The 26,078-nt window shown below is 47.8% G+C and overlaps 15 protein-coding genes across 15 annotated transcripts; 8 read left to right on the top strand and 7 right to left on the bottom strand.

The window, feature by feature from the left end:
- Window positions 1-915: 915 nt before the first annotated feature.
- BO87DRAFT_380353 (NuoB/complex I 20 kDa subunit family protein) lies at window positions 916-2,350 on the top strand. The gene is made up of 4 exons (XM_025624284.1): window positions 916-1,097; window positions 1,144-1,336; window positions 1,389-1,744; window positions 1,801-2,350. The coding sequence occupies exons 1-4, from the start codon at window positions 1,043-1,045 to the stop codon at window positions 1,893-1,895; spliced, it is 699 nt and encodes a 232-aa protein (XP_025475250.1). The 5' UTR covers window positions 916-1,042; the 3' UTR covers window positions 1,896-2,350.
- A 642-nt stretch (window positions 2,351-2,992) lies between these two features.
- On the top strand, window positions 2,993-5,365 carry BO87DRAFT_380351 (rRNA-processing protein MPP10). The gene has a single exon (XM_025624283.1). The coding sequence runs from the start codon at window positions 3,187-3,189 to the stop codon at window positions 5,305-5,307; it is 2,121 nt and encodes a 706-aa protein (XP_025475249.1). The 5' UTR covers window positions 2,993-3,186; the 3' UTR covers window positions 5,308-5,365.
- Window positions 5,366-5,417: 52 nt separating this feature from the next.
- Window positions 5,418-6,565, bottom strand: BO87DRAFT_447273 (uncharacterized protein; the record flags this gene model as incomplete). Its single annotated transcript, XM_025628260.1, has 2 exons — window positions 5,995-6,565; window positions 5,418-5,887 (listed from the first exon to the last, which is right to left on the bottom strand). Exons 1-2 carry the CDS (start codon window positions 6,236-6,238, stop codon window positions 5,418-5,420), a joined length of 714 nt encoding a protein of 237 aa, XP_025475248.1. The 5' UTR covers window positions 6,239-6,565.
- Window positions 6,566-7,313: 748 nt separating this feature from the next.
- On the top strand, window positions 7,314-8,256 carry BO87DRAFT_368369 (DUF1761 domain-containing protein; the record flags this gene model as incomplete). Its single annotated transcript, XM_025621929.1, has 3 exons — window positions 7,314-7,643; window positions 7,729-8,033; window positions 8,113-8,256. Exons 1-3 carry the CDS (start codon window positions 7,628-7,630, stop codon window positions 8,254-8,256), a joined length of 465 nt encoding a protein of 154 aa, XP_025475247.1. The 5' UTR covers window positions 7,314-7,627.
- A 416-nt stretch (window positions 8,257-8,672) lies between these two features.
- Window positions 8,673-9,566, bottom strand: BO87DRAFT_462800 (putative NADH-ubiquinone oxidoreductase 21 kDa subunit). Its single transcript, XM_025629190.1, has 3 exons — window positions 9,499-9,566; window positions 8,936-9,432; window positions 8,673-8,882 (listed from the first exon to the last, which is right to left on the bottom strand). Exons 1-3 carry the CDS (start codon window positions 9,556-9,558, stop codon window positions 8,858-8,860), a joined length of 582 nt encoding a protein of 193 aa, XP_025475246.1. The 5' UTR covers window positions 9,559-9,566; the 3' UTR covers window positions 8,673-8,857.
- Window positions 9,567-9,829: 263 nt separating this feature from the next.
- Window positions 9,830-11,189, bottom strand: BO87DRAFT_380349 (thioredoxin peroxidase DOT5; the record flags this gene model as incomplete). The annotated part of the gene is made up of 2 exons (XM_025624282.1): window positions 10,695-11,189; window positions 9,830-10,523 (listed from the first exon to the last, which is right to left on the bottom strand). Coding segments are annotated over exons 1-2 (638 nt in total), but the record flags the coding sequence as incomplete, so codon positions are not given.
- A 611-nt stretch (window positions 11,190-11,800) lies between these two features.
- On the top strand, window positions 11,801-13,131 carry BO87DRAFT_380348 (putative mitochondrial protein sorting (Msf1)). Its single transcript, XM_025624281.1, has 2 exons — window positions 11,801-12,272; window positions 12,342-13,131. Exons 1-2 carry the CDS (start codon window positions 12,120-12,122, stop codon window positions 12,759-12,761), a joined length of 573 nt encoding a protein of 190 aa, XP_025475244.1. The 5' UTR covers window positions 11,801-12,119; the 3' UTR covers window positions 12,762-13,131.
- Window positions 13,132-13,585: 454 nt separating this feature from the next.
- On the top strand, window positions 13,586-15,426 carry BO87DRAFT_380347 (ethanolamine-phosphate cytidylyltransferase). The gene is made up of 4 exons (XM_025624280.1): window positions 13,586-13,871; window positions 13,931-14,048; window positions 14,099-14,873; window positions 14,936-15,426. The coding sequence occupies exons 1-4, from the start codon at window positions 13,748-13,750 to the stop codon at window positions 15,251-15,253; spliced, it is 1,335 nt and encodes a 444-aa protein (XP_025475243.1). The 5' UTR covers window positions 13,586-13,747; the 3' UTR covers window positions 15,254-15,426.
- Window positions 15,427-15,530: 104 nt separating this feature from the next.
- BO87DRAFT_174568 (monothiol glutaredoxin GRX5) lies at window positions 15,531-16,356 on the bottom strand. Its single transcript, XM_025618368.1, has 3 exons — window positions 16,223-16,356; window positions 15,841-16,120; window positions 15,531-15,773 (listed from the first exon to the last, which is right to left on the bottom strand). Exons 1-3 carry the CDS (start codon window positions 16,247-16,249, stop codon window positions 15,622-15,624), a joined length of 459 nt encoding a protein of 152 aa, XP_025475242.1. The 5' UTR covers window positions 16,250-16,356; the 3' UTR covers window positions 15,531-15,621.
- Window positions 16,357-16,531: 175 nt separating this feature from the next.
- BO87DRAFT_380345 (putative flavoprotein) lies at window positions 16,532-17,657 on the top strand (the record flags this gene model as incomplete). The annotated part of the gene is made up of 1 exon (XM_025624279.1): window positions 16,532-17,657. A coding segment is annotated over exon 1 (668 nt), but the record flags the coding sequence as incomplete, so codon positions are not given.
- Window positions 17,653-19,076, bottom strand: BO87DRAFT_174546 (putative para-hydroxybenzoate-polyprenyltransferase Coq2). The gene has a single exon (XM_025618367.1). It carries the CDS (start codon window positions 18,927-18,929, stop codon window positions 17,682-17,684), a length of 1,248 nt encoding a protein of 415 aa, XP_025475240.1. The 5' UTR covers window positions 18,930-19,076; the 3' UTR covers window positions 17,653-17,681.
- A 321-nt stretch (window positions 19,077-19,397) lies between these two features.
- BO87DRAFT_380344 (putative JmjC domain protein) lies at window positions 19,398-22,542 on the top strand. The gene is made up of 3 exons (XM_025624278.1): window positions 19,398-19,746; window positions 19,802-20,144; window positions 20,208-22,542. Exons 2-3 carry the CDS (start codon window positions 19,877-19,879, stop codon window positions 22,211-22,213), a joined length of 2,274 nt encoding a protein of 757 aa, XP_025475239.1. The 5' UTR covers window positions 19,398-19,746; window positions 19,802-19,876; the 3' UTR covers window positions 22,214-22,542.
- On the bottom strand, window positions 22,368-23,601 carry BO87DRAFT_447253 (uncharacterized protein). Its single transcript, XM_025628259.1, has 4 exons — window positions 23,236-23,601; window positions 23,107-23,201; window positions 22,697-23,027; window positions 22,368-22,616 (listed from the first exon to the last, which is right to left on the bottom strand). The coding sequence occupies exons 1-4, from the start codon at window positions 23,321-23,323 to the stop codon at window positions 22,522-22,524; spliced, it is 609 nt and encodes a 202-aa protein (XP_025475238.1). The 5' UTR covers window positions 23,324-23,601; the 3' UTR covers window positions 22,368-22,521.
- Window positions 23,365-24,562, top strand: BO87DRAFT_368342 (cytochrome c oxidase assembly factor 1 family protein). The gene is made up of 2 exons (XM_025621928.1): window positions 23,365-24,107; window positions 24,176-24,562. The coding sequence occupies exons 1-2, from the start codon at window positions 23,643-23,645 to the stop codon at window positions 24,266-24,268; spliced, it is 558 nt and encodes a 185-aa protein (XP_025475237.1). The 5' UTR covers window positions 23,365-23,642; the 3' UTR covers window positions 24,269-24,562.
- BO87DRAFT_380341 (mitochondrial 54S ribosomal protein uL3m) lies at window positions 24,426-25,885 on the bottom strand. The gene is made up of 2 exons (XM_025624277.1): window positions 24,824-25,885; window positions 24,426-24,737 (listed from the first exon to the last, which is right to left on the bottom strand). The coding sequence occupies exons 1-2, from the start codon at window positions 25,641-25,643 to the stop codon at window positions 24,637-24,639; spliced, it is 921 nt and encodes a 306-aa protein (XP_025475236.1). The 5' UTR covers window positions 25,644-25,885; the 3' UTR covers window positions 24,426-24,636.
- Window positions 25,886-26,078: the final 193 nt, after the last annotated feature.

Below are 26,078 nucleotides of genomic sequence, written 5' to 3'. Positions count from 1 at the left end.
ACCTCTTTAGATATTCTTCACTGGCAGAAGAGATGCATTGATTGATTCATACGCTTGAACCATCATTCAAATTCAAAGCTTAACAACATTTTTCTTTTCTTTTTCGTTTTTCTTTTTCACTTCAAAGAAAAGAGTATAATAATATAGTAATTAAAACTTTGATCAATTGCGGGACCCCCCCCCCCCCCCAATTATTACACTCTTAAGGACAGGAAAAGTTTGACCCAGCATATCTTCGTATTGACTACACAGTACGTATAATTTGGAATTCGGTCTGGTTAAGTCTTCGAAGTTCGAACGTAGGATGGTTATTAATTGTAGCTGTTCCACTTGTGGATTCCCTTATCTGTTGACTTCATACATCTTCGGAATTTCATGGTTACCGTTCAAAGCCATTGCCAACATCTTGATTTTATGAGTGCTCGCTGCGTTGTCCGACCTTGTTCTATATGATATCGACTTCAAAGAGAGCCACATTGTGAACATCCTATTCAGATACGCCCGTTTTAGTAAGGCATCATCTTTCATACAGCCCAGGCTGCTAGGACGCCTATCAATAGTGTGGAACTATTGGTGTTTCTGTTACGGGATGCTCTTCACCTGCATCCATCTATCTACAGTACTTTGCTCCACGCAGCGATGAGATCCATGTCGCTGTCCAGATAAGGAGGGATTCGAATACCGAGCTTTGATGACTCCAGCCAATGAAGCTCTTTAGAATCTAACTTACACTAGCACAATGTTAGCCGCTTGTCCGTGGCTCACGTGTCAATACGGTATTATACACAGAGTAAATGCGAGACACTTGGATTCAACGAACTGAATTAGGTTTCGTTACAGTAACTTACAGAAATTGCGTTCCATTGGTACCAATAGTGCAGAATGATACTCTTAATTTGAGCCTCGACCATCCTGATAATATCTTGCCACCATTGACAGACTGGACTACAAGCCTCCACTCTTCTGACAGTTCATACGGGTTTTGTACGCAAAGTCGCTTCTTTTTATCTCTGTGCACATTGTTACTGGGAGCGATACAGCCATGTTGCCTCTCACCGGTCGCGCCATTCCAGGCGCCATCCCAAGCGCTCTTCATGGTATGTGTTCTCCAATTGTTACTACTAAATTGCTAAACTCATGTAGTGCGACCGCGTATCACATCTTGCCATTTCCGAATTCAGCCAGTTTCGTTCCTTTCGACCTCTTCAATTAAGTCGGCAACAGCAATCGAACAGCGGGGACAGTCTGGCCAAGCGCTCACTGCTTCTGGAAAGGTGCGGAAAGAGGTGCCCTTACCGAGCCAGGAGAAAAAGGAGGGTGCTATGCAATATGTCCTGTTTGTTGCCTGAGACGCATGAGATGGGTACTTTATACTGATTCATGTGTAGTACCACGCTTGACCAAGTCGCTAATTGGGCCCGCCAAAGTTCTTTGTGGCCCATGACCTTTGGTCTCGCCTGCTGTGCAGTTGAGATGATGCATCTTTCGACCCCCAGATATGATCAGGATCGTCTTGGAATCATCTTCAGAGCATCACCTCGGCAATCGGATGTGATGATCGTGGCAGGCACATTGACAAATAAGATGGCTCCCGCTCTCAGACAGGTGTACGACCAAATGCCTGACCCTCGTTGGGTCGTCAGTATGGGAAGTTGTGCAAATGGTGGTGGTTATTATCATTACAGTTATTCTGTTGTTCGCGGATGCGATAGAATCGTACCCGTGGATGTCTATGTTCCCGGATGTTTGTATACCCTTTACCAATCCTACAATGACGTCGGCTAATGGGAACAACTTAAGGTCCGCCCACCTCCGAAGCATTGATGTACGGAATCTTTCAACTTCAAAAGAAGATGCGGCACACAAGGATCACCCGCATGTGGTACCGCCGTTAAGCTCAACTTGGAATTACTTCCTCCCTATGTTACTTAAGGGTTGGAACGGACAGGTTCGGACGTAGACTTTATAAGAAGTCCTATCCTGGAAATCAAGTATGTGCTCTCGTGCATTACCGAACACTACCGGCGCGCAATTGATAGGGGGAGGGATAAAAGGGAAGTGGAGGCTTGACTTTCAACAGGCATACCAGGTGTGTCATGTTCATGGTTGAGCAAGGAAACCCGGCCAACATGTATTGTATGCAATAACTGCAAGCCACTTTCCTAGGTTAGAACGGGATTAGGGACTTGGCTGCAAATTCACACTGATATTCCGCGCACTTGTACGGCTCACACTCAAATGTCTCATATCTAGACTTCATCGTGTCGTAGTGTTAGAATATTTCAACAGATCGAGACATTACCACTGTTTGCATGCTTAGTATGCAACTAATTGCTAGACTGCTTCTTCGCCTGTTCAAATATACCTAGAGGCTGCAAGGTGAAGGACTACTACGACAAGTTTCTTATCATCAATATTAGGGACACGGATTTCTGCCATGCTGATACTTGAAAGGAGTTCGATTCACCAGTGACAATGGAATTGGCGTTTCTAGTCGTGTTAACTTTCCGCGGGGCTCATATAAAGTAAAGTATGCCCACGATCCTTGTATCGCAAGTCATCAATAGCGGTAGTATCTCTCCGACTAGAGGGAATAAATTATTACGGGCCTTTCTGCAGACTTACATACGCTCGGCAGGGCTTTTCTTGTTCGGGTCATGTTTCGCAAACAGTAACTTCGCGCATGTTTCAGGCCATGATTGGCACCTGCTAGAGGTCGGTAAGCATTCTCTTAATGCACCAAACCAACAATGAGTAGAAATCCTCGACTTTATCAGTGTGAGACAGAATACCCATCATCTATATTGATATACACACCTTGTATGCCCACGTTTGTCTGCTATATGAGGAGATCTGCCATGCGACACGCCATCCATCACAAAAAGCATTTTGTAGTGAGACGGCCAAAGGAAATGGCCATGGCCCGAGCTTGCCTTCTTTCCAGCGTCCCCACTTTTATGACCCAAAGTAATTGATTATCTTAGTTCCCCTTTCACTTTCATTAACTTTTTTTTTTTCCCGACTTTCGGCTTCCGCAAGCCATTATTTGAAGTGTCCACCAGTAGCTCAAAATATCAGACTGATCTCTCTGCACCTACCATCTAAAGCTTTCGCATGTTTTCCTTACCTCACTTTCCATCTCTTTTTATTTGATACAGCTGTCTCATCTCAGGCGTGTACCACGCCATGAAGAACCTCGCTCCCGATCCATCTGTGGCTCTTCCTGAAGTCGAAACTCATGAACCAATTTCTTCATTCAATTCAGGATTGACGACTCCTTGGATTTTCCTCCAACCCACGACGGAGTTGAAAACTACTATCACCGGCTCTGTGAAGTACTATTTAGATTCGTTAGCCTCGTCGGTCGGCGATTCCCAATGTGCGCGCCAACGCAGGAATAGAAAGCGCAAAAGATCCGAAGCTGAGGAAGATTCTACAAACCAGGTCCTACAGCTCAAGCAACTCTATGTCGACGGCTTCACTTCTGACCAGATATGGCAACAAGCCTTGAGAATTCTTGATTCTTCCGGTGGTGAAATCGAGCGGGATTTTACTTGGTGGTCTGCAGTGGCCAAGCCACACGAGCGGTCCCTGACCTCAACTTATAATGTGGCACTTGACGACACCGACTTCGAGGGCAGCAACGTGGACTCTCAGTCAGAGGCCGATCTCACCCAATCGAGTATCGATAATGACGAGGACGACCTTAGTTCAGTACACGCTCACTCTCAAACCTCCCACAATGATTCGGACGTCGAAGAAGACATTGAGAAATTATCCGACAACAATCTCGGAAGCGATATCGACGACGGTGAACAAGAAACGTATGTGGAGGATCCTTTTGGCCTGAATGATGGGTTCTTTTCGATAGATGATTTCAACAAGCAATCGGAACTACTCGAAAGACAGGACGTTAGTGGCGGCCCAGGCAACGATTCTGAGAGCGAGGATGATGAAATCGATTGGCACGCAAATCCTTTGACTACAGCAGGGTCAATGTCTCTACCGAAGAGAGACATGCCACAGGAGCACTCTGACGGGAATGATGGCGATGATATTTCCGACAGCGAAGAGGAAGGACCAACATTTGGTGATGCAGGCTTTGAGGACGATTCCGATATGGACGCAGATGATGTCTATGCGGCAAATTCTGGAGGCGAAGGTTGGATGAACACCAGCGACATAAAGTATTCTGACTTCTTCGCTCCACCTCCACGTAAAGTTACACGCAAAAAGACTCGCTCCCTTCCTAAAACTCAGCCCGACCTTTCCATTACCAACGACGACGTTGATCGTGCCATGGCTGATGTTCGCCGTGATCTTTTTGAAGATGAGCTTTCCGGTGAAGATAGTGATGAACACGAAGTAACGCGGGGATCTCAGAACAATTCCTCTAGTCATGAAAAACAGCGTGCTCGCATTGCTGATGAGATTCGCCGCTTGGAGGCTGCCAACGTTGCCAAGAAGGATTGGATGCTAGCTGGTGAAGCCAGGGCTGTCGAAAGGCCTGTAAACTCACTTATTGAGGAAGACCTGGATTTCGAAAGGATCGGAAAGCCCGTGCCAGTCGTTACGGCAGAGTTGTCAGAGGATATTGAAGAGCTTGTCAAGCGTCGCATCCTTGCCAAACAATTTGACGAAGTAATACGTCGGCGCCCTGGTGTTTCCGACGCTCAGCGCGCGCGGGGAGTTCGTCCTGAACTGGAAGACACCAAACCCCAGCAAAGCCTTGCTGAATTATATGAGGCTGACCATCTTCGTGCTACCGATCCAAACTTCGTTGACCCTAAAAATCAGAAGTTGATCCGTGAGCATGCTACTGTAACAAGTTTATGGAAAGAGATCAGCTCTCAACTAGACACGCTCTCGAACTGGCATTACAAGCCCAAGGCTCCGCAGGCAAGCATCAATGTTGTCACCGATGTGGCAACAATTACTATGGAGGATGCTCAGCCGACAGCTAGCAACGCTGTAACTGCGACAGCAACCCTCGCGCCGCAGGAGATCTACGCACCTGGTGACGATAACAAGGTCGCTGGTGAAATGATCTTGAAGAATGGAACGGCAATCGCCAAAGAGGAGATGACCAGGGAACAAAAGGCTAGGTTGCGTCGAGAGCACAAAAAGCAAAACGCCAGCACCGCAAAATCTCAGAAGACAGGGAAAGCGGCTGAAAATCAGCAGCTCATTTCGGACTTGAAGAAGGGTGGAGTCAAATTGATTGGGAAGCAGGGCGAAGTGACAAATATCAATGGCGGTAAAAATAAAGAAGCCGTGAAGGAAGGTGGCCATGTGCTCAAGCTTTAGATTTCAGGGCGGTTACAAATTGTATCTATGTACCAAAGACAAGCGTATTTCGATATATTCGCACATGACTTTCCCTAGTAGTTTTAGTTTTAATTTGTAGCTAGACCTTCCTAGACATCCCTCTTGTCCGACTTCAACCGTATCTGGTAGAGGAAAATGTTCTCGCGCCGGTATGTCTCCGCATCAGGGTCATCCCGGATTTCGTCCACATCAAACATCTTCCTTGCATGTTTCATGAAACGGAGGTCTGCTCTTCTACGCCTCTTAAAGCAGAAGTAACAGACAGAGTCTGGACCAAGAAGATCATTCAAGGTCGAGATTAGTAGCGGGAAGGCGGGCTCAAAGTAAACACAGTCAGCGGCAAGGATAATTGCGGGATGCTTTGGGATGCAGTCTGGGAGGGAGTCTCCCCAGTTTAGTACTGTAGCTTCGACTGTAGAAGAAAGATTGTTGAGCTTGATATTCGTTTTCATCAGGGGCAACATGGGAGCTTGATCCGTAATGTAAATTCGTGGCACCTCAGGGTGACATTTGCGTGCAAGCGCAAGGCCAACGAGACCGCCGCCGGCTCCAAGTTCAACTCTAATTAACAATTAGCAGGGGTCAATTACCCGCATACCAGGCACAAGTCGGACAGGTTGCAGGTGAGGACAAAACTGGGTCATAGGGCAACGGACATTGTTTTACCGAGAAAGCTAGATTGATGTTGGCGTAGCAAGTACTTTGACAGGACCATCCCCGCTGGCCATAGCTGGCCTCCACACCCTTCCTTTAGATCTTCCTGGAGAAGTAGAGGGTTCGATAACATCCCATCAAAGGAGATGGTGCTCTGACTGGCGGGCTTAAAATCCCTAACCGGGATCAACGATTCATCGATGTCTAATGAATCGTTCATGTCGATTGCAGCTGGCATTGAACCGGGAACTTCCATTTAATATGATGATGGTCTGTTACAGCACACAGCGTTAACCAACACTTGATGCCGAAGTATAAAATGAAGCAACTTTGGACGTTTGAAGAGTAACTCAGATGGAAGCACACTTAGTTATAATGAACTTGTTATTTTCTTTGGGTCGAACTGGGAGGTACGGAATCGTTAGTTCTAGTCTCCCTCAATTTTTTTCCCCGCCCTACTTTGCCCCATCGGTTTTCTACCTAATGTCTGGAATCACCCATATAAGTACGAGTTGTCACACTTTTACAATGTACCAGGGGAATTGACCACCATTGGTGAGGTTGAATAACAAGTCCGCCTTTGGTGAAGAAAAGTTACCAAGGAACCTATATAGCTGGTATCAATAGGGGAAAAAGGGGCAACAATAAATTCTGAGTAGAACCGTAAGGGGGGAAGGGAGAAAAAGAGGAAGACGTGGGAAATAATTGACAGAGCAGTGGGCAGCAGGCGTGTTTAGCAACGCCCGAAACATGATAACTAACTTAGTCACAGTATTGTTCTTGTCTGATAGTAAGCGTACTTGAGAAATAATTATACAATGTATAATAGACTGAAGGCGCATCCTAGAACTCATGGCCAACAACACGCAGATATGGATGTAAAATGTGCCATAACAATTCTATTCCCAGAGAGAAGTTGTATCTCAAATTCAAAGTATATACTAGAGCACCAGAATTGACGCCTTCATTAGGTCCTAGTTGTTCATTCTGGAATTAGTTCGAAGTGTTAAGCAGCGAGTACCATCTATATTACGAGTCAAACGAAGGGACCATGAGCCAAGCGAACAAGCTATCCAATATGAGCGTAATTTTTTCCCAAGAAAGTACAAAAAAAGTGCAAGCATTAAGATTAGACTACATCACAGAATGGCTGTACGTTGTAGATATCGCCAGGATGTCTGTGATTGTGGATACTGCCACGACGTAACTCTTTTAAGGTGCAAGTAGTAAAGATCTACTGCTGGGTATTGAACGATCCAGGCACTAGTATGATTGCGGCAACCCTCCGCCAAGTACGTAATAATCCTGCACCCACTGAGAGTATTGTATGATGTCATGATAGAGCACTACCGTAAAAAGTATGCTCAAGGTCGTCCTCCATCTTACTGTGCTTCTCGTGTCTTTCCATCATAACGACGTCACTTCGTACCTCACCACGGATTGACTATGGACTTGTCCGGTGACGGTACTTAGGGGTTGAAAAGGCCAGCCTAGCCCAGCTCCATGCCATAAAACGAGGCTTACTTGCTCGAAAAGAATCTACTTTCTACACATCGATTCTCTCAACTTCGAAGCATCGAAGCATCCTACTTGAAGTTACATCTTGTCTCTACTACACTGAAGCCACCAACTACCTATCTCCAAAATGACAACCTTGAACTGTGAGTGCTCGTCTGTCCTCGCAGTGCAAGCGACGACCCTCCCCCTCTTAACTTCAACTCTCATGAATTAACATAATTGGCCTAGATCTCCCTTCAGTCAAGCCCTCCGCAATTGCGGCAGGTGCTCTTTTCACCCACACTGCTTCCCTCGGCATTCTCGCGCCCGTATTCGGCGATACCTATCATCGTGCCCAAGCAGCCAATTCCAAGGAAGAGTTCCTCAAATCTAAAGAGGCTGCTGGTGCAGTAGCAGCCTGGGGTACCTCCTTGGTTGGAAGCTCTGTCCAAACGTATGGAGTAGCAGCTCTGATCAACGCCACGGGTACTTTGAGCTACAAGGGAGCGGCTTATCTTGGGAGCTTGATCTTCATGGCCAGCGCAGCCCCCGGTGTATGTTCTCCCCATCCTTTCCTTTTTCCACATCCAACTCGCATTTGATACATGCTAACTATGTGCTGCCTTTGTATAGGTTGTGAGCCAGGTCTTTGCCGAAAAGAGACCCCTTGACACTGTTGCCGTAGGTGCAGTCAGTAGGTTGTTTGAAACAGTGGGACTCAGCCTCTTCCTTACTTGGTGGGGTACCCGCACGAATCCATTTTCTAGCAGCTATTAAAGGTTCTATTGTTTCAATGTAATTTTTGATAATGTCGTTATTTAAACATCAATTGATCATATATTCGGGCAAATAGTACTTTCTATAATCCACTGAAGTTGAAGACTTGAGTATATAGCATGCGCCATGCAACTAAAACACACAACCTCAAAAAAGCTTATACTGGCTCCTTTCAAGTTCTTCCTGTGTTTAGATTTAGAGTGGATTTGCTAGACGCATTGCCAGTGATCTTGGGTGTGGAACTTGGCCTTGTCATAGATATGCAACTAAAGGAGCCAAATGTGCTCTACGGAGTATACAGAATTCATTCGATTCATGGCCCATTGGCAGCAGAATGTACCTTGTAGGCTTGCGCCATTTCCTGAGGAAAGTGTTAAGCCTTTTCCTTTGCTTGTCCCAATAAGTTTTGATGGGGTAAAAAATCGACTGTACTTCTGTCAATTACATCTACAAGTACACCAAGTAATATCTACAACACTAGTAAATATTAAACACACAAAAGCACGAGGACAGACCGTCTAGTAATGAGAACATGTGATAAAGGGAAAGTAAGTACAATTGCATTTATCTCAATATTGTACTCAAATGCTGCATAGACAAGCTAAACGAAAGTGCGGCAGGGGTAGCTTATCAAAGGTGTTAGCTTGGTCTAGAGGTAACGGGGATAGGTAGCACATACACACTGGGGTAGCCATGGTCATGGCCGAGCTGATATTTGCTACCAGCAGGGTTCAAGTTGCATGGCAGCGGAGGCAGACCATTAGCGCCCAGAACTTCCTTGATTCCATTCTTGTCCTTCTCAAACAGACCAGCAAGGCCGCGCTCTTCGGCCTGTTGCTTCACGGACACCAACTGTTTCTCTCCTGCCTCGCCGATCTGAAGGACATCGTCCTTGGGGGCAGCTTGACTGCCTACACTGAGCAGGCCCACAGCATCCGCCTGACTGACCGCACTGAGCCGGGGATAGTTCCTCCGAGCATCACGTTTCCAATAAGGGTTGTCAGCCAAATCACCGGCCGGAACAGTAACCGGATCATCGTAGGATAGAGGAGGAAGAGCTCCAGGGGTCGGTAGACGATACTGAGCGTTCAACGGAACACCCGTGGAGCGAGTCGGGTCGACGGCAAGGAGGCGGCGAATGCGTTCCCATATCCCAGTGGATTGAACAGTATATTTCTAATAGAGAATAAGTAAAATATTCTATCCCGATGTAACACAGAGCAGCCAATGGCTATCTCCCACCTTATGGACGGCTATCACATTGGATGCGGACTTAGCCGCTTTCACGATGTCGCGAGCCATGATTTCTTTTCTGTCCAGGTAACGTATTAATGTTTTAGACGCAAATATGATAAGGGATTTTGCTATAGTGGGTGTCAATTTACCTGGATACTATATCGGGAAGGAAATGGAAGACCTTCAAGGGTACGTCCTTCGCCGCACGGTCTCAAACGGAACCAGGCCTGCGGAATCGAGCCTCTACACACGGAACAACTTATTTTCCGACAGTCGCACACCCCCGATTGCCCAAGGTAACATTTGTGGTAGGTAGCAGTGGAAATGAAAGAGCCCTGTTATTTCATGGAGAGAAAAAAAAATTACTGTATACTAAAGTGTCAGAGGGCATGCATCTACAGGCCACATATTAGAAGAGGCTAAATTGCCTTGCTCACGTGTGAGAAGCGGGCTACTATGGCCGGTTACAGTTCGGGTTGGGGGACATTCTGGGGCATCAATCGCGAGGATGGTTTGGAATTGCATATAGTGTTTATGCCAGACAAGGCCTGTAGCAATTGGAAACCTCAAGGCCTCAATATGTCTGTAACCTATGAATCCAGCAACTACCACGTTCAATGGGAGCAACCCCATTGAAGTGATATGCTGATTACCCACTATCAATGACTAGTCATCCTTAGCTGGTGGACTCGCGTGGCGGGTTTCGTCTCCAGAGCTCGGTTTCTTCAATCCTGCAGCTAGATTACGTGCAGCATCAAGCGTCGCATCGGGGCCTCCGGCCTGTAGTATCAGAACTTTGCCCTCTTTATCAATAGCAAAGATTCCTCGAATTGTGCCTTTTGGCGACTTTTTAAGTCCAAGAGCTGCTATCAATGTAGCGGTGGGATTGCAGAGAAGAGGGTATTGCAACCTTTGTTTCGTCTTGAACGTAGTATTTGCCTTTGGTGAGTCCGCTGAAAGGCCGTAAACCGATAAACCACTTTCCGTGATAGAGTCATAGTTGTCACGGAACAAACAGGCTTGTTTGGTACCTTTTGATACATTAGCTTCTCTAGGATTACTGCAGCGGATGATTATATCAAAGGCCATATCGCGAACGGGTGTATTCGATGACCACCATGCGTGTTTGTACCCGCACCAGATTATCCTCATGGCAGAGTGCGGGGGTAATTGGGGAGGTGGGAGTAGAGATTTTTACGTACAGCCTGGGGTTGAAGCTCTAGGGTACGTGAACAGCACGACACCAGCTTCACTAGCATCGACGAGATCTTTCAGCGTGGTTTTTTGCCCTTCGTCAGTCTCAATATCACCACCGAAGTTGTCCAAGTCTAGTTTGTCGCCAACTTTTGGAGCCTTATCGTCGGAGATGGCCTTGGGAACATCCGGCTTTCGAGATACCGTGGATTCTTGAACTTTTTTGGCCTTGCGCTCTGCCGCAGGGGCTTGTGCTGGCGCCTTGCGCTTTCGTAGTTCGACCATATCTTGTGATTGAGAATCCAGGCGTTTGATCTTTTGTGTCAACGGAAACAAAACACAAAGATTGGGGGAAGTAAAGAAAGACTTTTGAAGATGCTTATCAACAGCTAAACAGTGGATAAGTTTATAGATAGTGGAGTGTAGGCCAAGACTAACAGGTGAAAACGACTAACACCCGAGACAGCCACTGTAGTACGCATGGGAGATGTGTAATAATTGGCAGGGATTCTTGTACAGGGGTATGTAAAGAACTAGAAAGTGCATGCTTTGCATATGTAACTGACTAACGTATCTATCAACCAAGAATTTCCCATCTCCCCGTCAATATGGGGTTCCCCCGAGTACACCAAAAGCATGTATGTGCCTTCTACATGTCGACTACCACTTTTGGAACTGTTTGACGAATGTTCGGTATCAAGAGGCAAAGCTGGCTCTTATTGGATAATTCAAAGACATTTGATGATGCAGGAAACAAAGGGCCAGAGCATCATTCACACTGTCATATCTTGACCTCAATTAATTCAACTATCCTATAGTATGAGTGATTGATCGGTAGCATAAGATGTTGATCTGGGGGATTGTTCGGATATACACAGTAGTAGTCGGCATAAACCAACCTCGACCCTCTAAAATAGTAGCGCCTGATGTCAGATGCACATAATAAGTACCTAACTGACTAGTGGGTTCTCTGCGGAGTTGAAGGCGGTCTTTTGACCTTGACCGGGAGTCAGATTACTGTACCGGTAAATCCCGACCCTTGGCGCCACTGTTCTTGTCCAGGAGAAGAACGCGGAATCCGGGGCTAAAATTCTCAAATTTTCTACCAATCCTACCGCTATATTGCACAAGATTGGCGATCGCCACTCTCACTCACTGCGTCCGCCTTCACGACCACTCATGTGGAGTTCTCATTACTCATCTTGTAGTAGTTGATTATTTGCCGCATCCTGAACTCCTCGTAGTTATCGAATCCATAAGAACCTATCTCCGAAGCACCTACCGCCACAGACTTGGGTTTTGCTCCCGGTCTGGCTCGCTCTCTTTATCTCCTTGGACGTGCATCTTTCTTGTTCTCGAAGTGTTTTATAAGCATACGGCCACTCTTTGTCTCTCACGATCCCAAGGGACGTTTCAGATTGCAGTCTATCGACATGAGAGTCTTTTCTTCGACGTGCACTTTTGATTATTCTTGGGAAGAAGTTTCGGCGGCAAACTGGCGCAAATATTGTCCCTGGAATGACAAGTCTACACATGTCGTGGCAGTAGACACCCTATCTCGGGCAGTTGATGCTGATACTGGAATTGTACGTATCATCGACCATCTTACTCTCATTCTTACCGTGCAACATTTGGCTGATTGTCTTGTTGTATAGCTGCGGACAGAGCGTCTGATTACCTGTAATCAATCAGTGCCGCAATGGGTTCTTTCACTCTTTGGAGGCAGTGCTACGTCGCATGTTTACGAAGTGTCCTACGTCGATCCTGTCTCGAAGAAGGTCACGATGTGTTCGACCAACCTTACATGGTCTAACGTCTTGAACGTCAAGGAGACCGTTATCTATCAGCCGTCGCCGTCAAACCCTTCCTCAACTACCGATTTCAACCAAGAGGCGAAGATTACTGCCTTGTGCGGTGGATGGCAGAAAATAAAAAACAAGGTAGAAGAAGCTAGCGTGGAGAGATTCAGTCAGAACGCGAAGAAGGGCCGAGAAGGGTTTGAGGCTGTTCTTGAGATGAGTCGCCGAGTTTTCAGTGAACAACGTGAATTCGAGAGCACTAAGCTTCAATCCTAACCACAATTGGGGCTTGTGGTCTTGGTCTATCTTTTCCGTCATACGTTTTTGAGCGTTTGCATTAACTGGCGTCTCTCTTTCCCGTCTTTTCGCCTTCATTCATGTGTCTTAATCGAAGCGTTTGTTTTTCTATTCCCGATGGATCTTCCCTCTGCAGTTGGTCCGGACCGCATCTGCCTGTGATTGTATTTCAATGCCTTGCCTCAGCGCCTTTTGTTTCTGCTATCACGCGCCACTTATGAGACATGTACAACCAAAAGTTATAGACTCTTCTTTCGCTTCTATCACCTGTCTCTTTTTCCGACGTCGTGTTCATATACCATGAGTACTATATATGCACCAGAATAGAGGAATGGGCATGTTGAACTAATCCGCTTCTTCGTAACGCATCTGAGTGATGGCGTTGCCATTTACACACCAGTGTGGTTTGCTCTTGATAATTCCCGAGGATGACATTTTGTGATGGGGCTTCCTTGATCCCCTTTGTTGCTGCAATATGTAAATGGAACAAGTTTTCTTGACAAATACTGTCTTTGAACCGGAACGCTCACTATGGCAGCACAGAATCTCTAATTATTAGAATATCTGGTCAAGTCTCAAAACCATTCTAACACACGTAGTGGTCACACAAAATGGATGTTATATTATCTGACAGTTTGTAGCAGAAGGTACATTTGAAGTATATTCAAAGCATAGACAGTATAGGTACCACTAAAGGTTATGTTTATTAGGCGGGGACTGATAATGTATCGCCCCGTTCCGAATCCTACGATGTCATCCCGCCTCCTTCTCCGCATGCCACATTGCCCCTCTCAGCCCGCCTAGTCGGGTTAGGTAGGTGGACTCCCTAAGTTGTTTCACGGTCTCAACCCGTCGACAGCTTACACGAACGCTTCAATACACGCATAAGGTAATAGGGTACCCATTAAAACCCTGGCAATTGCTTCTTGGTTTATGTTCCCTCCATACGAAGTTGCCCTACAACAATGAGCGCCACTCCAGAAGACATGATCCCCGCGCCAGGAGAGTGGCCCGTGGACCCCCAAGAAGATGTACCCATTTCGGACAATCGCATTTGGGTAGACGGATGCTTTGACTTTAGCCATCATGGTATGCCACCTTTTGCTCGTACCTTACACAACACCTTCACAAGGCTGAGTTTTGTATAGGCCATGCGGGCGCTATGCTCCAGGCTCGCCAATTAGGAGACGAGCTTTATGTCGGTGTTCACTCTGACGAAGCAATCCTCGAGAATAAGGGGCCGACAGTTATGACACTGGATGAACGGTTAGTTTGCCTATATCAAGCAGCCCATTGGCCTTCTAACCCAAGTCTAGAGTAGCTGCAGTGGAAGCATGTCGCTGGGTGACTCGCTGCGTTCCCTCTGCTCCTTACGTGACATTTTTACCTTGGGTTTCGCACTACGGCTGCAAGTATGTCGTCCATGGCGATGATATCACTTCCGACAGCAATGGGGAAGACTGCTACCGGTTTGTTAAAGCTGCAGGGCGCTTTCGTGTGGTCAAGAGAACGCCGGGAATATCCACGACAGACCTTGTTGGGCGAATGCTTCTGTGTACGAAAAATCATTTCGTCAAGAGCGTAAAAGATACCCTCAACGGGGAAGAAGGATCTGGAAGTCTGGAAGAGCGCAAGCATTCGGCCAATAGTCTCATGCAAAGGATTCGTGATTATGCCACTGACGAGACTGGTCTGCAGCCTGGCCCGCAGGTTTGGATCTGGAACGGATCGAGTTCTGCGAAACTTGGGAACACAGTCGAGGAACCTGGCGCATTCGAGACCATTGTAAACGGAAAATCGCCAAGGCCAGGACAGCGAATCATCTATGTTGATGGGGGATTTGACTTGTTCTCATCCGGGCACATCGAATTCCTTCGACAGGTCTTAACGCAGGAGGAATTGGAAGGCCACCGGCGTGGTTGGTATGACGAAGAGCAAAAAGTCAAGAGAGTCAAAGAGTATGGAGAGGACTATGGCCCTGCCTATGTTGTTGCTGGCATACATGACGACGATGTTATAAACCACTGGAAAGGCCTCAACTACCCCATCATGAACATCTTTGAACGCGGGCTATGCGTTCTGCAGTGTCGCGTATGTAGTTCGAGGTGTCTGGAATCTTCAAGTGAAGTATCAACCTGCTAACCAGAGTTTAGTATATACATGCCGTGATCTTTTCCTCGCCATTCTCCCCAAGTCAGTCATACCTGGAGGCCATGCCATTAGGCGTTCCAGATGCAGTTTACCACGGTCCTACTACGTTCATACCCCTCACCTATGATCCTTATGTGGCACCCAAGCAGATGGGCATTTTCAAAGAGACATCTAGCCATACGTACCAGTATGTGAATGCCGGTGAGATCGTTGACAGGATATTGAAAAGTAGGGAAGCCTATGAAGAAAGACAGCGCGCCAAACTCGAAAAGGGTGTTGTTGAGGAGTTGGCCAAGTCCAAAGAGTCGGCATCTGCCTAGATAGCAATGGTGTATAACAAAGCCGGGCAAAAGCGCTTCCATAGAACATGAAACGATAAATAATATAGAAGACGGAGAATAAGGGAGGGATGCTCGGAGATAGCCAAGACCAAGCCACTCTTATGCATTCCAAAAAGTCAAGCACATTAAGACCAAGAATATGAAGTTTGGACCATGCGTACGTCATGACAGAAGCTTCTCTATCTCCCCATCCTCGATCGCGCCAAAATGAAATGTAGAGTTTGAGTCACAAGCACACATGCATCTACTGCTGACATAATTCTTTCCTTCGGACGAAAAACGGTATGATAGTTTGTAAATGTACAGTACGTGTATCGAGGCAGCTGCGCTATATCACATTCCTAAAATTAGTCGGCCGCCACAAGGACCCCCTTCTCTTCGAGCAATTTAGCAAGTTCTCCGTTCTGATGCATAGACATCAGAATATCGCAGCCACCGATGAACTCCTTCTCCAGATACAATTGCGGGATTGTGGGCCAGTCGGAATACTCTTTGATGCCTGGGAGACCTAGTATTAGTTGATTTGAAATAGAGATTGAGGACAAGAGTCCATCTATAAAGCATACCCTGACGAAGTTCTGAATCTTCCAACACATTGAATGCAACAAACTTCTTCGGATCCACTCCCTGCAGTCCCAAAATTTGTATACTGGCTCGAGAGAAACCGCACTGCGGCGTCTCTGGCGTGCCCTTCATGAAAAGAACGACGGGTGCAGATGCGACAGCTTTGTCGATAGCTGTCCGTGTCTCCGAAGACAGATACCGGGCATAGAGGGTAGAGGGCAGCTGGATGCCAGCGAATCTAGGTTGCAACACTTGAGGTTGTCGGAAAAGTGGCCGAAACGCCTAATAAAAATTTATCGTAAACTTAGCTATGTTCATGAAGAACGAAGGAGCAGTATGCATAATAGCTGAAATATCAGCAAAGTAGGGGTGCGCAATACGTACCGATGAGGCCAAAGTCCTAGAGAACATGATGAGTTATTAGTTTGTGAGAATGAAGAAACGCCAAATAATTGCCGCTGGAGTCAAGCTCTGCTTGTCTATATGCACCGAAGCCCGAGGATTTAGTTAGCACATGCGGAGAACTTGGCTACACATGCTCACTAAGCAACCACTGTAGTTGTTGACATTAATAAGGAACAGTTCCCACTCCCAGTCATGTGACCCAAACTTCTTTTTGCTTGATAAAACTCCCAGTGAGCAGGTAGCTATGCATTTGTCAAGAGTGTACGAATAGTAAACCTCGTCTACAGAATCAAATCATATTAAATAATAGTTGCTACTCGAATTACCAGGAGCGGTAAAACAGGACATCTAGTCAAGGTAGCTGACGGCTCCCCATTAATCTTGGAGCAAGATATCGACTTCAAATTGAAAGTGAACAGTCAAAGGTAGAATTGTCCCATGATCGGTATTGAAAGTGTTGTGTAAATTATCTTCACGTGGCAGACTGTGAATGTCCTGAAATCTACCGGAAAGTGTTAGCAGAGTGATTGATAAACAGGTTACTCCTCCAAAACACCCCGCGTGTGCTCTCGCAAACACCCCGCAACTCCAAATTATTTCACCCCGCATATCGAGATTTGCATTCATCATATCATTTGCCCAATCCGGCCATTATCTGCCCAAGAGCCCCATGGAATCCTCACCAGCTCCGTTCAAAGCCCAACACCACATGGGTGACAATAAAATCCATGTGCTCCTTGCAGCCAGTGGGTCGGTTGCGACCATCAAACTTCCCAATATCGCGGAAGCCCTTGGCCGCCATTCGAATATTTCTATCCGCATAATCGTTACAAAATCAGCGGCTGAATTTCTAAAGGGACAGAGTCACGAGCAACCATTGCTCGAAAATCTCCTCGAACTACCTGGCGTGGATGCTATTTACCGAGACGAGGATGAGTGGAGGCACTCTTGGACTCGTGGCGAGCCAATCCTACATATAGAGCTCAGAAAATGGGCACATATCCTACTCATCGCGCCTTTATCCGCCAACACCATGGCCAAAATGACCATGGGAATTTCAGATAACCTTCTTCTCTCTGTTTTGCGAGCATGGGACACGACGGGATCGGTGGACGCCAATTTCAAGGAAAAGAAGCCCATTGTGTTTGTCGCCCCCGCCATGAATACAGCAATGTGGTTTCATCCGATCACTGCCAAGCAACTGGCTATACTGAATGATGAATGGGGCGTAAACTCTCGCAACGAGGGCTGGGTATCTGTACTTAACCCGGTAGACAAATCTCTTGCTTGCGGCGATACAGGAACCGGGGGTATGATGGAATGGAAGACCATAGTCGATAAGGTGGAGCAGTATTTAGGTATTGGCAGAGACGATAAATAAAGAGGTTAGCTAGAGCTTCAGGACCTGAAATGAAGAACGTAGGTTGTTTGTTTTTTATCAGCTCTCCAGGGAAACCGGCTCCTCGTCCGGATCATAAAACCCAGTGGTTTTCGCGACATAGTCAAGGAACATTCCCAGGGTAATGCCTCCACCGGTGAGCAAGCAACCATTCTTAAACCACCACCAGCAATTCTGTACGTTTTTTAATTGAACTTTCCAGATCATGAGACCGAGGGTGACAGCTGCACTGCCACAACTGCCGATGAAGAAGATAGGCCCGCTTCCCGCTGCTACACCTGCAGCGGCGAGTAACGGCACCTGGACGGCGGCGAGAGCTGAAAGCACAGCTTTTGTGTTCTTTTCATGACGAAGGGCAATAGACTTAATGCCAGCCGCAACGTCATCTTTAATGTCCATATGCGCATATATCATGTCATACAGAACCGTCCAGGTTACACAACTAGCGTAAAGCGCAGCAGCAGCTTCCAGTGCGGCGCTATTATGGAGGAGATCGATACCCAGCGCAGGGAAGCCCATAATCGCACCCCATGAGAAAGTAAGGCCCAGCACAGCTTGGGGATAATAAGTAACGCGTTTAGCAAGCGGATACGTGGTCACCAAAAGAAGACTAGGTATACCGTACCAAAGGCATTGATACGGAAATTGAAGAAGAACACCAAGTCCTGCCAGCAACTGGGTACCTGTAAACAGCACCGCTTTACCAGGAGGGATTGCTCCTCTTGCGATTGGGCGGAATTTCGTGCGTTCGACATGCGGATCTAAGTTTCTATCCCATAGATCATTGATTGCACATCCGGCACCGCGCATGATCAAGGCCCCAGCAAAGAAAAGACCGGTAGTTCCAACAACTTCCCAGGCTGAGACGGACGGCGCAATGGACGCGGCAAGTAGAGTTGAGAATGCGCAGGGGAAGAAAAGGTAGTATGTACCTGTCGGTTTATCGAGGCGTAGCAGCTCAGCGTACGGTATCCATGACAGAGGCAAATAAGAGATAAGGCCCTTGTTTGGTGGCGTATAGCTTGTCACTGAGGCCTGGCTTGTTGTACTGTGTGCCTGGCTTAGTATCAAGGCCGCGCGACGGGGATGGCGGTTGTGGGTTGTAATGTTCGATTTCTGGCAGATTGATTTATTGCTGTTGGTCGCCGTATAACCATATCTTCTAGACGACGATAAGGAAACTGGACACCGGTGTCCTTGTACAGAGGTGACCCGGTATATGTAAGTGCTCCTTTCCCTAGGATAGCGACATAGTCGTGCATGCCGGCCGGCATACAAGCAATTCATAATGAACCGAATGAGGATGTAGAGATGATAGTGCGTAGCAATTGGCCTCCTGTATGACTAGCAGTTTCAGAATTATCCTACACGGAGACAACGAATCGATCTGGCACAGCGATTTGGCAGATGAAATCCGCACGCCAACCAGACTAGACGCTATCCGAGTCAATTGACGAGCAGATGAGAAGAATTGAAGCAAAATGAAGCGTAAGATGCAGCTACCACTAAGCAATTTTCATGCCAGGAGCAGGAGCTTCCTGAGATTCACTCTCCAGGAAATTGATTGGGAGAAAAAAAGGTTCATGATGAGCGAAATTTAAGGTACGGATATTGGCGGCCGGAGGTGTTCTTGAGCCTTTTTTCGGCAGTGGTTCCATGCGTTCCTGGGCCCGGCGGACGGGACCCACATGCCACAATCGCCGATGCAGCTGCAGCGAGAGTGAATCGAGACAATCAACAACTGCGCAGGGTCTATGGGTGTTGAACACCCTCTTTACTTCCATCATTTGGGAATCGGGGTATAGCTTGCACGGAAAGCAACTGCTGTTTCCGTCTCAAACTCGTGGTGTTGCTCGTCTGTTGCTCGTCTGTTGCTCGTCTGTTGCTCGCTATTGTCATGACCGCGCGATATGTGCATGTGGGCATTTGATCACGTTCGCCCTGCCGGCCACTTTTCTGAAGCGCGTTGATATCGGTTCTACTCAGCTGATCACCTGTTCTGGGCGATATTCATGAATCATTCTGGTGTACGTACGCTCCGACATCTTTCATGAATTCCAAAAGAACACAACCTCGGCGCAGTGGTCCATCCGGTAGCTCGAAAGTATGCTCTACAGCGGGGAAACAGAATTGTTGGCTTTATCTAATTCGCGAAATAGGGTGATCGATACATTTGAAGGCGAAAGTACTGGAGCTATAGCCATTCGTACCGACCTTGTTGAACACCCTTCAGGATGCCCGCCCAGCGACCCCGAGCGGCTTTTGAGCCACTTTCGCCAGACTTGGACCTCACCGCACTCGTGAACTCGACACCAAACTTCGAGGAAGTTGCCAGGATTCACTGCGATATGATTGATGAGAATGGGCTGGAGATATTCGAGAAGCTTGTGTTGCTCCATGTGGTTCGGGGTGGAAAGCCTTTGGTAGTCGAGGGCTTCAACCACCGGCTCAATAACTCGATCTTCTCGGAGAAATGGCTAAGAACTCACTATTCATCCAAAAGTGAGTGATGTATCTTTCATCTATGCTGTCTTGCTTATCTAACCCAGAGCTTCTACGACACAGCGGAATGTGCTCGGAATTTGACCACAAAAACTGATTTACCTCTTACTATTGGACATTACCTGAAAAACTTGCCCCTTTTAGCAAATCAGTGGACTTCCTATAACTACAAAGATCCTGACCGCCAGAGGATCTACCTCAAGGACATTGACTGTCCTCATCAATGGCGCGAGCAATTGAAAAAGATAATCCCCCCCGGATTGTTCTACTTGAACCAGTTTCAGGAAAGCTTTGACGGCCCGGGAGCGAAGAGAAGTACATCTTCCAACAGAAATAAAAAGTCTACGGGCTCAAATAATCCGATAGCCAGACCTGGGGATCTTATGAGTTGCCTCCCTTCAAGCATGCGTGCAGAAAACCTGATGTGCTACATCGGCCACGAGGGTACCTATACACCAGCTCATCAGGAAATGTGTGCTAGCTTGGGCCAGAACATCATGGTGGAGGCGTCGGATGGTTCCACTGAATATGGCAAAGAAACGAAGCCGGGGTCGTCTATTTGGTTTATGACCGAGAGCAAAGATCGCCGTGTAGTCTCGGAATATTGGATGTCAACACTAGGGCATGATATCGATATTGAGGATCATTTTGCGCAGATAAATGCGTGGAAGGCAGCGCCCTTCAAGACTTATGTTGTCGAGCAACGACCGGGCGACTTCATCCTCGTACCCCCTTTAGCAGCACACCAAGTGTGGAATCGAGGAACACGGACAATGAAAATAGCTTGGAATCGTACAACTCCGGAAACCCTGGAGAAAGCGCTCACTGAGGCTCTTCCTCACGCCAGGATGGTTTGCCGAGACGAACAGTACAAGAACAAGGCGATAGTGTTCTATTCATTGGAGCATTACTCGGCCATCCTCCGCAAGGCAGATACAGTTGACAGTGGTGATTCGACAGTTAAGCAAATAATCAAAGACTTCGAGCACCTTTTCGGCCTCTTCACTGACATCATTTTGTCCGAGAGCTTCTCGGACCAACTACCCGAAGAGGATGTTGAATATGTTGCCTTTGACAGCAACATTACATGTTCATACTGCCGGGGTAATATTTTCAACAGGTTCCTAACTTGCCCGTCTTGTGTGGGACCAACAAATACAGACGAAGAAGACACTTATGATATTTGCATGGAATGCTATGCGATGGGCAGGAGCTGTGCTTGCATAGCTAAGCTCAAATGGGTTGAGCAGTTCCCTTGGGATGAGCTTCAAGCCAAATACGAGACCTGGAGGCTGCAGATACTGGACATCAACTCTCAATCCCGAGACACATTCGTGAGTCTCCCAGCGCAGAGGAGCCGGCTGGAGAAGAGAACACTTGCAGAGGTTTGCCAGTTGGAACTCAGGCGGCGGCCGTGGGTCGACATAAGTAAGCCGACTGTTCAGTCAGAACGGCTTGAAGAGCTGGAAAGTGATTCGGAGCGACTTAATTCCGCGCGCAAACGGAGGAAAACTCGTCGAGTTGACGCATTTCAGCAGACTGGAAATTGCCACATCTGCAGATATGCCGAGCCAAGGTGGAAGCTTGCCTCGTGTTCTAGCTGCCGGACGAACTACTGTTATGGCAGCTTGTTTAGGGCTTTCAATATAAAGCCGCAGGAGACGATGGAAGCATTCGAGTGGAAGTGCCCAAAGTGCCGCAAGATTTGTAGTTGTGCTGCGTGTCGTCGCGATCCCACGATGACGCCCTTTGAGCCGACATGCACATTATTGGGCCACGACACCCGAAAGATAGCCGACCCTCGAAGTGTGGAGAGCTTAGTGGATTTCCGACAATCCAACCTCAGGTGGCTGAAGAAGGCCGGCGATGATGAGGTCAAACGGCTGAAAAAGCACCAGAAAGAAGCCGACGACAAGCGTAACCAGTCAATGGTCGAGCATAGCATTCAGCTCGAGGAGGTGCCTCCAGTAACAGAGTATGCGCCTGACTATGGTGATATACCGGTAGATCCGGCCCTGGAAAGGCTTGACAGCTCGTTTATGAGTGCACCTGACCTCTCCGGCCAGTGACAAGTTTGAGGGCGCTGCAGTAGTGTCCCATGTCGTTATAGCTCTATGCATGTCGGGCGTTATACTTCTTTTTCTCTTCATTTAACATTTCCGCAAATAGCGAGCAGGCTTATCTTGGCATTGTATCAGCGGACGAATTCAGGATCGAACTTAACGTCTTGCATTATCCTTATCAATATGATTTGTAGACTCACTAACATGCTGGTTGGATTACTGAACTCATGAGCATGTAACTGTCGCCCGTGTCTTGTCAAGCAACTTCCCATGAAGCCGTGCTTGACCAAGAAAGACTTTTATTGCAGCGTGCCCTATGCTCCTTTGTACTCATAGCGGAGGTTCTCAAGCGCTTTGAGGTCAACTGATAGCATGACCTTGCGTGCGACTAATACAGCTGCAAACATTGCTATGTCATGTCAGTACTCGTCCGATCTTTTGCAAGACTCAAAACATCTAAGCAAAGCAAGGATGCCGAAGGTCACCTACCTCCTGGAACCAAGTAGGTAACCGGCTGGATCTCCAGCCAGGATTGCGTTGAGGATTGCGAAGCGTAGACCAGGGCCAGAAGCACGCAGATCGCAGCATTGACAGGCAAAATGTATGGCCGGATGCTAGCCATAGCATGCGGTGTGGTCATTGGTCTCTTGCCCTTAGGATCCGGGCGTTCAAGCGGGAGATACTTCATGATATAGGCCGTGACTAGTAGAGATAGGGCGCCGAGCAAAGACAGAAATCGTTCAGATAGGCTCGAGGAGCCCGACAGTATTGAAGCAATGAAAGCGAAGCTGGAACATAGCGGGATGGCGGCAAAAACGATCTATGTAGATGTGTCGATTGGTCCTCAGCAAATGCTCTCACTCTCGCTTCATTGGTTTCATGATAGGAAATATATTTACACTATATTCAGAGTTCCGTTTCTCATTTAGTGCTTTCAGTTGCTCTATCACACGTTCCTGCTCTGTCGGACCGTCAGCAACGTCGTCTAGAATGGCTTCCTGCTTGGCCATTTGCCAGTATGTACATACCTTCTTCGTCTAGCTCCTCCCGACTGTGCTCGTCATCACCTGAATCATCAGGGTAGCGAAAAGCTCTGCGAAGCCTTGCCGTTGCCATCGCTGCAACAATATGTCTGCTATGAAGGTAGCAGAGAGAATCAAAGAATTGTTGATGACGTCGGCCTAAAAGCACACGAGGTCCCTCCAGCTTGGGCGTGGGTTTGTCTCGTTTGCCAAGGGTACGGGCAGTACACCCGTTTTAGATTATCATTCCCGCCTCAGGTTTCGGGCTTCCGAGCATTTAGCAACCACGCCCTACTATTACTGCCACTTTCCACGATACAATAAACCACAGAGGTCACGGTCACTCCGCCACACCGCAACAAGACACACGGAACCCATCGAAAGCCAATTGGACTTTTATACCTTCTCAAAAGATGCTCCTACGACTCGCAGAGAGGCGCATCGGCGCTTCTCGAGTATGCGTAAACCATCGCAAAATGCTCCCTCCCCGGCGCAACTTGATCCCCGCACCACAGGCGAACTCGGGCCCTCTTATGGAAAGACGGGCGGACAGAGCTCTGCCCAATGTTCAAAATGAGAGGCGATGGATACGAACCTTGCCTATCTTTGCTGTTGTCGTGGGGGCCGCTATGCTGGGTATCTTTAACTATCAGAAATCTTCCTCCAGTGTGGTTAACAGTACGCTGTATGCGCTGAGGACTTCCCCGCAGGCGAGGGAGATTCTGGGTGATGAGATTTATTTTGCTCAGAAGATCCCGTGGATTAGTGGAGAGATGAACCAGCTTCATGGTCGCATTGATATCTCGTTCTGGGTTAAGGGTACTAAGGCTCAGGGTAAAATGCGGTTCCGCAGTATTAGACCTGACCGGACTAGCTTTGTTCGTTTACCCCATTGCTTTTTGTTTTTGACCTGAAAACTCCTGGCTAATGTTCGTTCGTTGTATAGTTCCGCACGGAAGTATGGAGTTTGGAAACCGAGGACGGCACGGTTGTCCAGCTGCTTGACAAGGATACCGACCCATTCAACCAGACCAATTGATTGGCTCGACTACTTGGCCCTCTTGTTTCGGGCTGTATACTCGCTTGTTACGTGGTGTTTGGAGATTTGTGCATGTAAATATATCATATCATTCATGTGCATTGGGCTAAGGCGTTCGGGCTTCGGAAAGCGTCACACTCTCCCTTTCCCCCTCACTCATCCCATTGGGCAGATTTAGGTTGCTCGACTGGAGTGGAAGAGCTATTTGAGAGCGCCAATCTGGCGGAGAAGAACCTATAGGAACCCAACACTTTGGGAAAGGGATATCATTTATGTATCATATACAGACGCCGCTCTTAAAAACAATACAGTGTAGTAGTACATTTCACAAAAGATGACAAGAAGAACAGAAAGCGCGCGCGGTTAATTTATTCAGAAGCCTCAGCAGTCGCGGGGGAAGCTTCCGGCCACGGCTTCTTGATGGCATCCTGTATCCGGACAACGCAGCCCTTGGGACCACTGACGGAGCCTATTTAAAAAAGCCAAAGTTAGCATCAACCGTATCCATGTATCAAAACCCACTTGATAACAGAAGAGTAACCCGGGGTATCCTACCATTGACCACAACAATTCCATTCTCAGCATCCACCTTCAGGATCCTCAGATTCTGGACCGTGTTCTGCTCATTACCCATGTTACCCGCCATCTTCTTTCCAGGGTAAACACGAGAACCACCACCCTGACTAGGACCAGCGGAACCAAGCGAACGATGCGTCAAAGAAACACCGTGACTGCGATCCTGACCACCGAAACCATGTCTCTTCATAACACCCGCGAAACCCTTACCCTTCGTATTAGACCTCGCATCAATGAACTGTCCCTCCTGGAACCAGTCCGCACTGACCGCCTGACCAACAGGCAAAAGCCCGCTCTCATCCTTAACCCGGAACTCATAGACATGACGCTTAGGCGAGATGCCATTGGCAGTGAAATGGCCGAGCAGGGACTTGGTCAAGTTACTAGGACGCCTCCACCCAGCACCCAGCTGAACAGCATAGTATCCATGCTTCTCGCGAGTCTTGTGCGATACGACCTCGACTCGATCGAGCTGCAGCACGGTGCAGGGAACACGTTTGCCGGTCTCCGGGTCATACAGGGCGGTCATGCCCTTCTTGAAGGTGATGGCACCGGTCCGCAGGGGGAGGGTGTTTGCCTTGCGCTCGAGGGCGGCGGTGGGTGTCGATTTCAGCACGGGCAGGTCATGGCCGACGTTGAAGCGCGAAGCCTCGGGTGGGTTCAAGGACCGGATACCGAAGGTGCGGACTGAGGTGATGGAGAATTGGCTGCTGCGGACGGAAGGAGAGATTGGGATTTGAGATGCCCAGATGTTCGTCAGGGGAAGCTGGGAAAGCTTCCCGGGCATACGGGGAGGCATGGCGAATGGAGGTGATGGGGGGGAGGTACAACTCTCTCACTCTCACTTACTTTTCTGCCGCTGAGATTTTTGGCAAGACGTGCGGAGACCCCGTCGAGGATGGACCGGAGAGCCTCGAAGGCGGTGTGGTGTGTAGGTGCGCGCGAGCGCGGATTCTGGTTTGATGCCTGGGTATGATCCTCAGGCATTAATACATGCGGGTAAACATGGGTTAGTTTACTTAGTTACTGTATGAATGCTTATTTACCAGCGCGCACGTAGGCACGCAGAATTCTACACTAGATCGCTAATAGTGCTTATATGGAGCCTTCATATTCCTGGCCCGAGCCAATGCCGAAGATATGGCGACACTAGCACCACAAACTTCGAGCATGCGATTTTCGTGCAGTCGATTCCATGCTCCGATGCCAATTGCCAATCGGGAACCGGACTCGC

This window comes from Aspergillus neoniger (genome assembly GCF_003184625.1).
Source record: "Aspergillus neoniger CBS 115656 unplaced genomic scaffold BO87scaffold_44, whole genome shotgun sequence".
Classification (NCBI taxonomy): Eukaryota; Fungi; Ascomycota; class Eurotiomycetes; order Eurotiales; family Aspergillaceae; genus Aspergillus; species Aspergillus neoniger.
The sequence above is the reverse complement of the archived record's forward strand: the minus strand, read 5'-3'. Positions and strand labels throughout refer to the sequence as shown.

Coding starts and splice junctions, on each gene's coding strand:
- BO87DRAFT_380353 (XM_025624284.1), top strand. CDS start 1,043: ATGTTGCCTCTCACCGGTCGCGCCATTCCAGGCGCCATCCCAAGCGCT. Junction 1,337..1,388: donor GGTGCTATGCAATATGTCCT/GTTTGTTGCCTG, acceptor ATTCATGTGTAG/TACCACGCTTGACCAAGTCG. Junction 1,745..1,800: donor GGATGTCTATGTTCCCGGAT/GTTTGTATACCC, acceptor GAACAACTTAAG/GTCCGCCCACCTCCGAAGCA.
- BO87DRAFT_380351 (XM_025624283.1), top strand. CDS start 3,187: ATGAAGAACCTCGCTCCCGATCCATCTGTGGCTCTTCCTGAAGTCGAA.
- BO87DRAFT_462800 (XM_025629190.1), bottom strand. CDS start 9,558: ATGGCTCGCGACATCGTGAAAGCGGCTAAGTCCGCATCCAATGTGATA. Junction 9,433..9,498: donor ATGTGATAGCCGTCCATAAG/GTGGGAGATAGC, acceptor ATTCTCTATTAG/AAATATACTGTTCAATCCAC. Junction 8,883..8,935: donor GACCATGGCTACCCCAGTGT/GTATGTGCTACC, acceptor ACCTTTGATAAG/CTACCCCTGCCGCACTTTCG.
- BO87DRAFT_380348 (XM_025624281.1), top strand. CDS start 12,120: ATGAGAGTCTTTTCTTCGACGTGCACTTTTGATTATTCTTGGGAAGAA. Junction 12,273..12,341: donor TTGATGCTGATACTGGAATT/GTACGTATCATC, acceptor CTTGTTGTATAG/CTGCGGACAGAGCGTCTGAT.
- BO87DRAFT_380347 (XM_025624280.1), top strand. CDS start 13,748: ATGAGCGCCACTCCAGAAGACATGATCCCCGCGCCAGGAGAGTGGCCC. Junction 14,049..14,098: donor GTTATGACACTGGATGAACG/GTTAGTTTGCCT, acceptor ACCCAAGTCTAG/AGTAGCTGCAGTGGAAGCAT. Junction 14,874..14,935: donor TATGCGTTCTGCAGTGTCGC/GTATGTAGTTCG, acceptor ACCAGAGTTTAG/TATATACATGCCGTGATCTT.
- BO87DRAFT_174568 (XM_025618368.1), bottom strand. CDS start 16,249: ATGTTCTCTAGGACTTTGGCCTCATCG. Junction 16,121..16,222: donor CTAGGACTTTGGCCTCATCG/GTACGTATTGCG, acceptor AATTTTTATTAG/GCGTTTCGGCCACTTTTCCG. Junction 15,774..15,840: donor AGATTCAGAACTTCGTCAGG/GTATGCTTTATA, acceptor TAGGTCTCCCAG/GCATCAAAGAGTATTCCGAC.
- BO87DRAFT_174546 (XM_025618367.1), bottom strand. CDS start 18,929: ATGAATTGCTTGTATGCCGGCCGGCATGCACGACTATGTCGCTATCCT.
- BO87DRAFT_380344 (XM_025624278.1), top strand. CDS start 19,877: ATGCCCGCCCAGCGACCCCGAGCGGCTTTTGAGCCACTTTCGCCAGAC. Junction 20,145..20,207: donor AACTCACTATTCATCCAAAA/GTGAGTGATGTA, acceptor TCTACGACACAG/CGGAATGTGCTCGGAATTTG.
- BO87DRAFT_447253 (XM_025628259.1), bottom strand. CDS start 23,323: ATGGCAACGGCAAGGCTTCGCAGAGCTTTTCGCTACCCTGATGATTCA. Junction 23,202..23,235: donor GGAGGAGCTAGACGAAGAAG/GTATGTACATAC, acceptor CCAAGCAGGAAG/CCATTCTAGACGACGTTGCT. Junction 22,617..22,696: donor TACCTACTTGGTTCCAGGAG/GTAGGTGACCTT, acceptor GACATGACATAG/CAATGTTTGCAGCTGTATTA.
- BO87DRAFT_368342 (XM_025621928.1), top strand. CDS start 23,643: ATGCTCCTACGACTCGCAGAGAGGCGCATCGGCGCTTCTCGAGTATGC. Junction 24,108..24,175: donor GACCTGACCGGACTAGCTTT/GTTCGTTTACCC, acceptor TTCGTTGTATAG/TTCCGCACGGAAGTATGGAG.
- BO87DRAFT_380341 (XM_025624277.1), bottom strand. CDS start 25,643: ATGCCTCCCCGTATGCCCGGGAAGCTTTCCCAGCTTCCCCTGACGAAC. Junction 24,738..24,823: donor TGGAATTGTTGTGGTCAATG/GTAGGATACCCC, acceptor TTTTTTAAATAG/GCTCCGTCAGTGGTCCCAAG.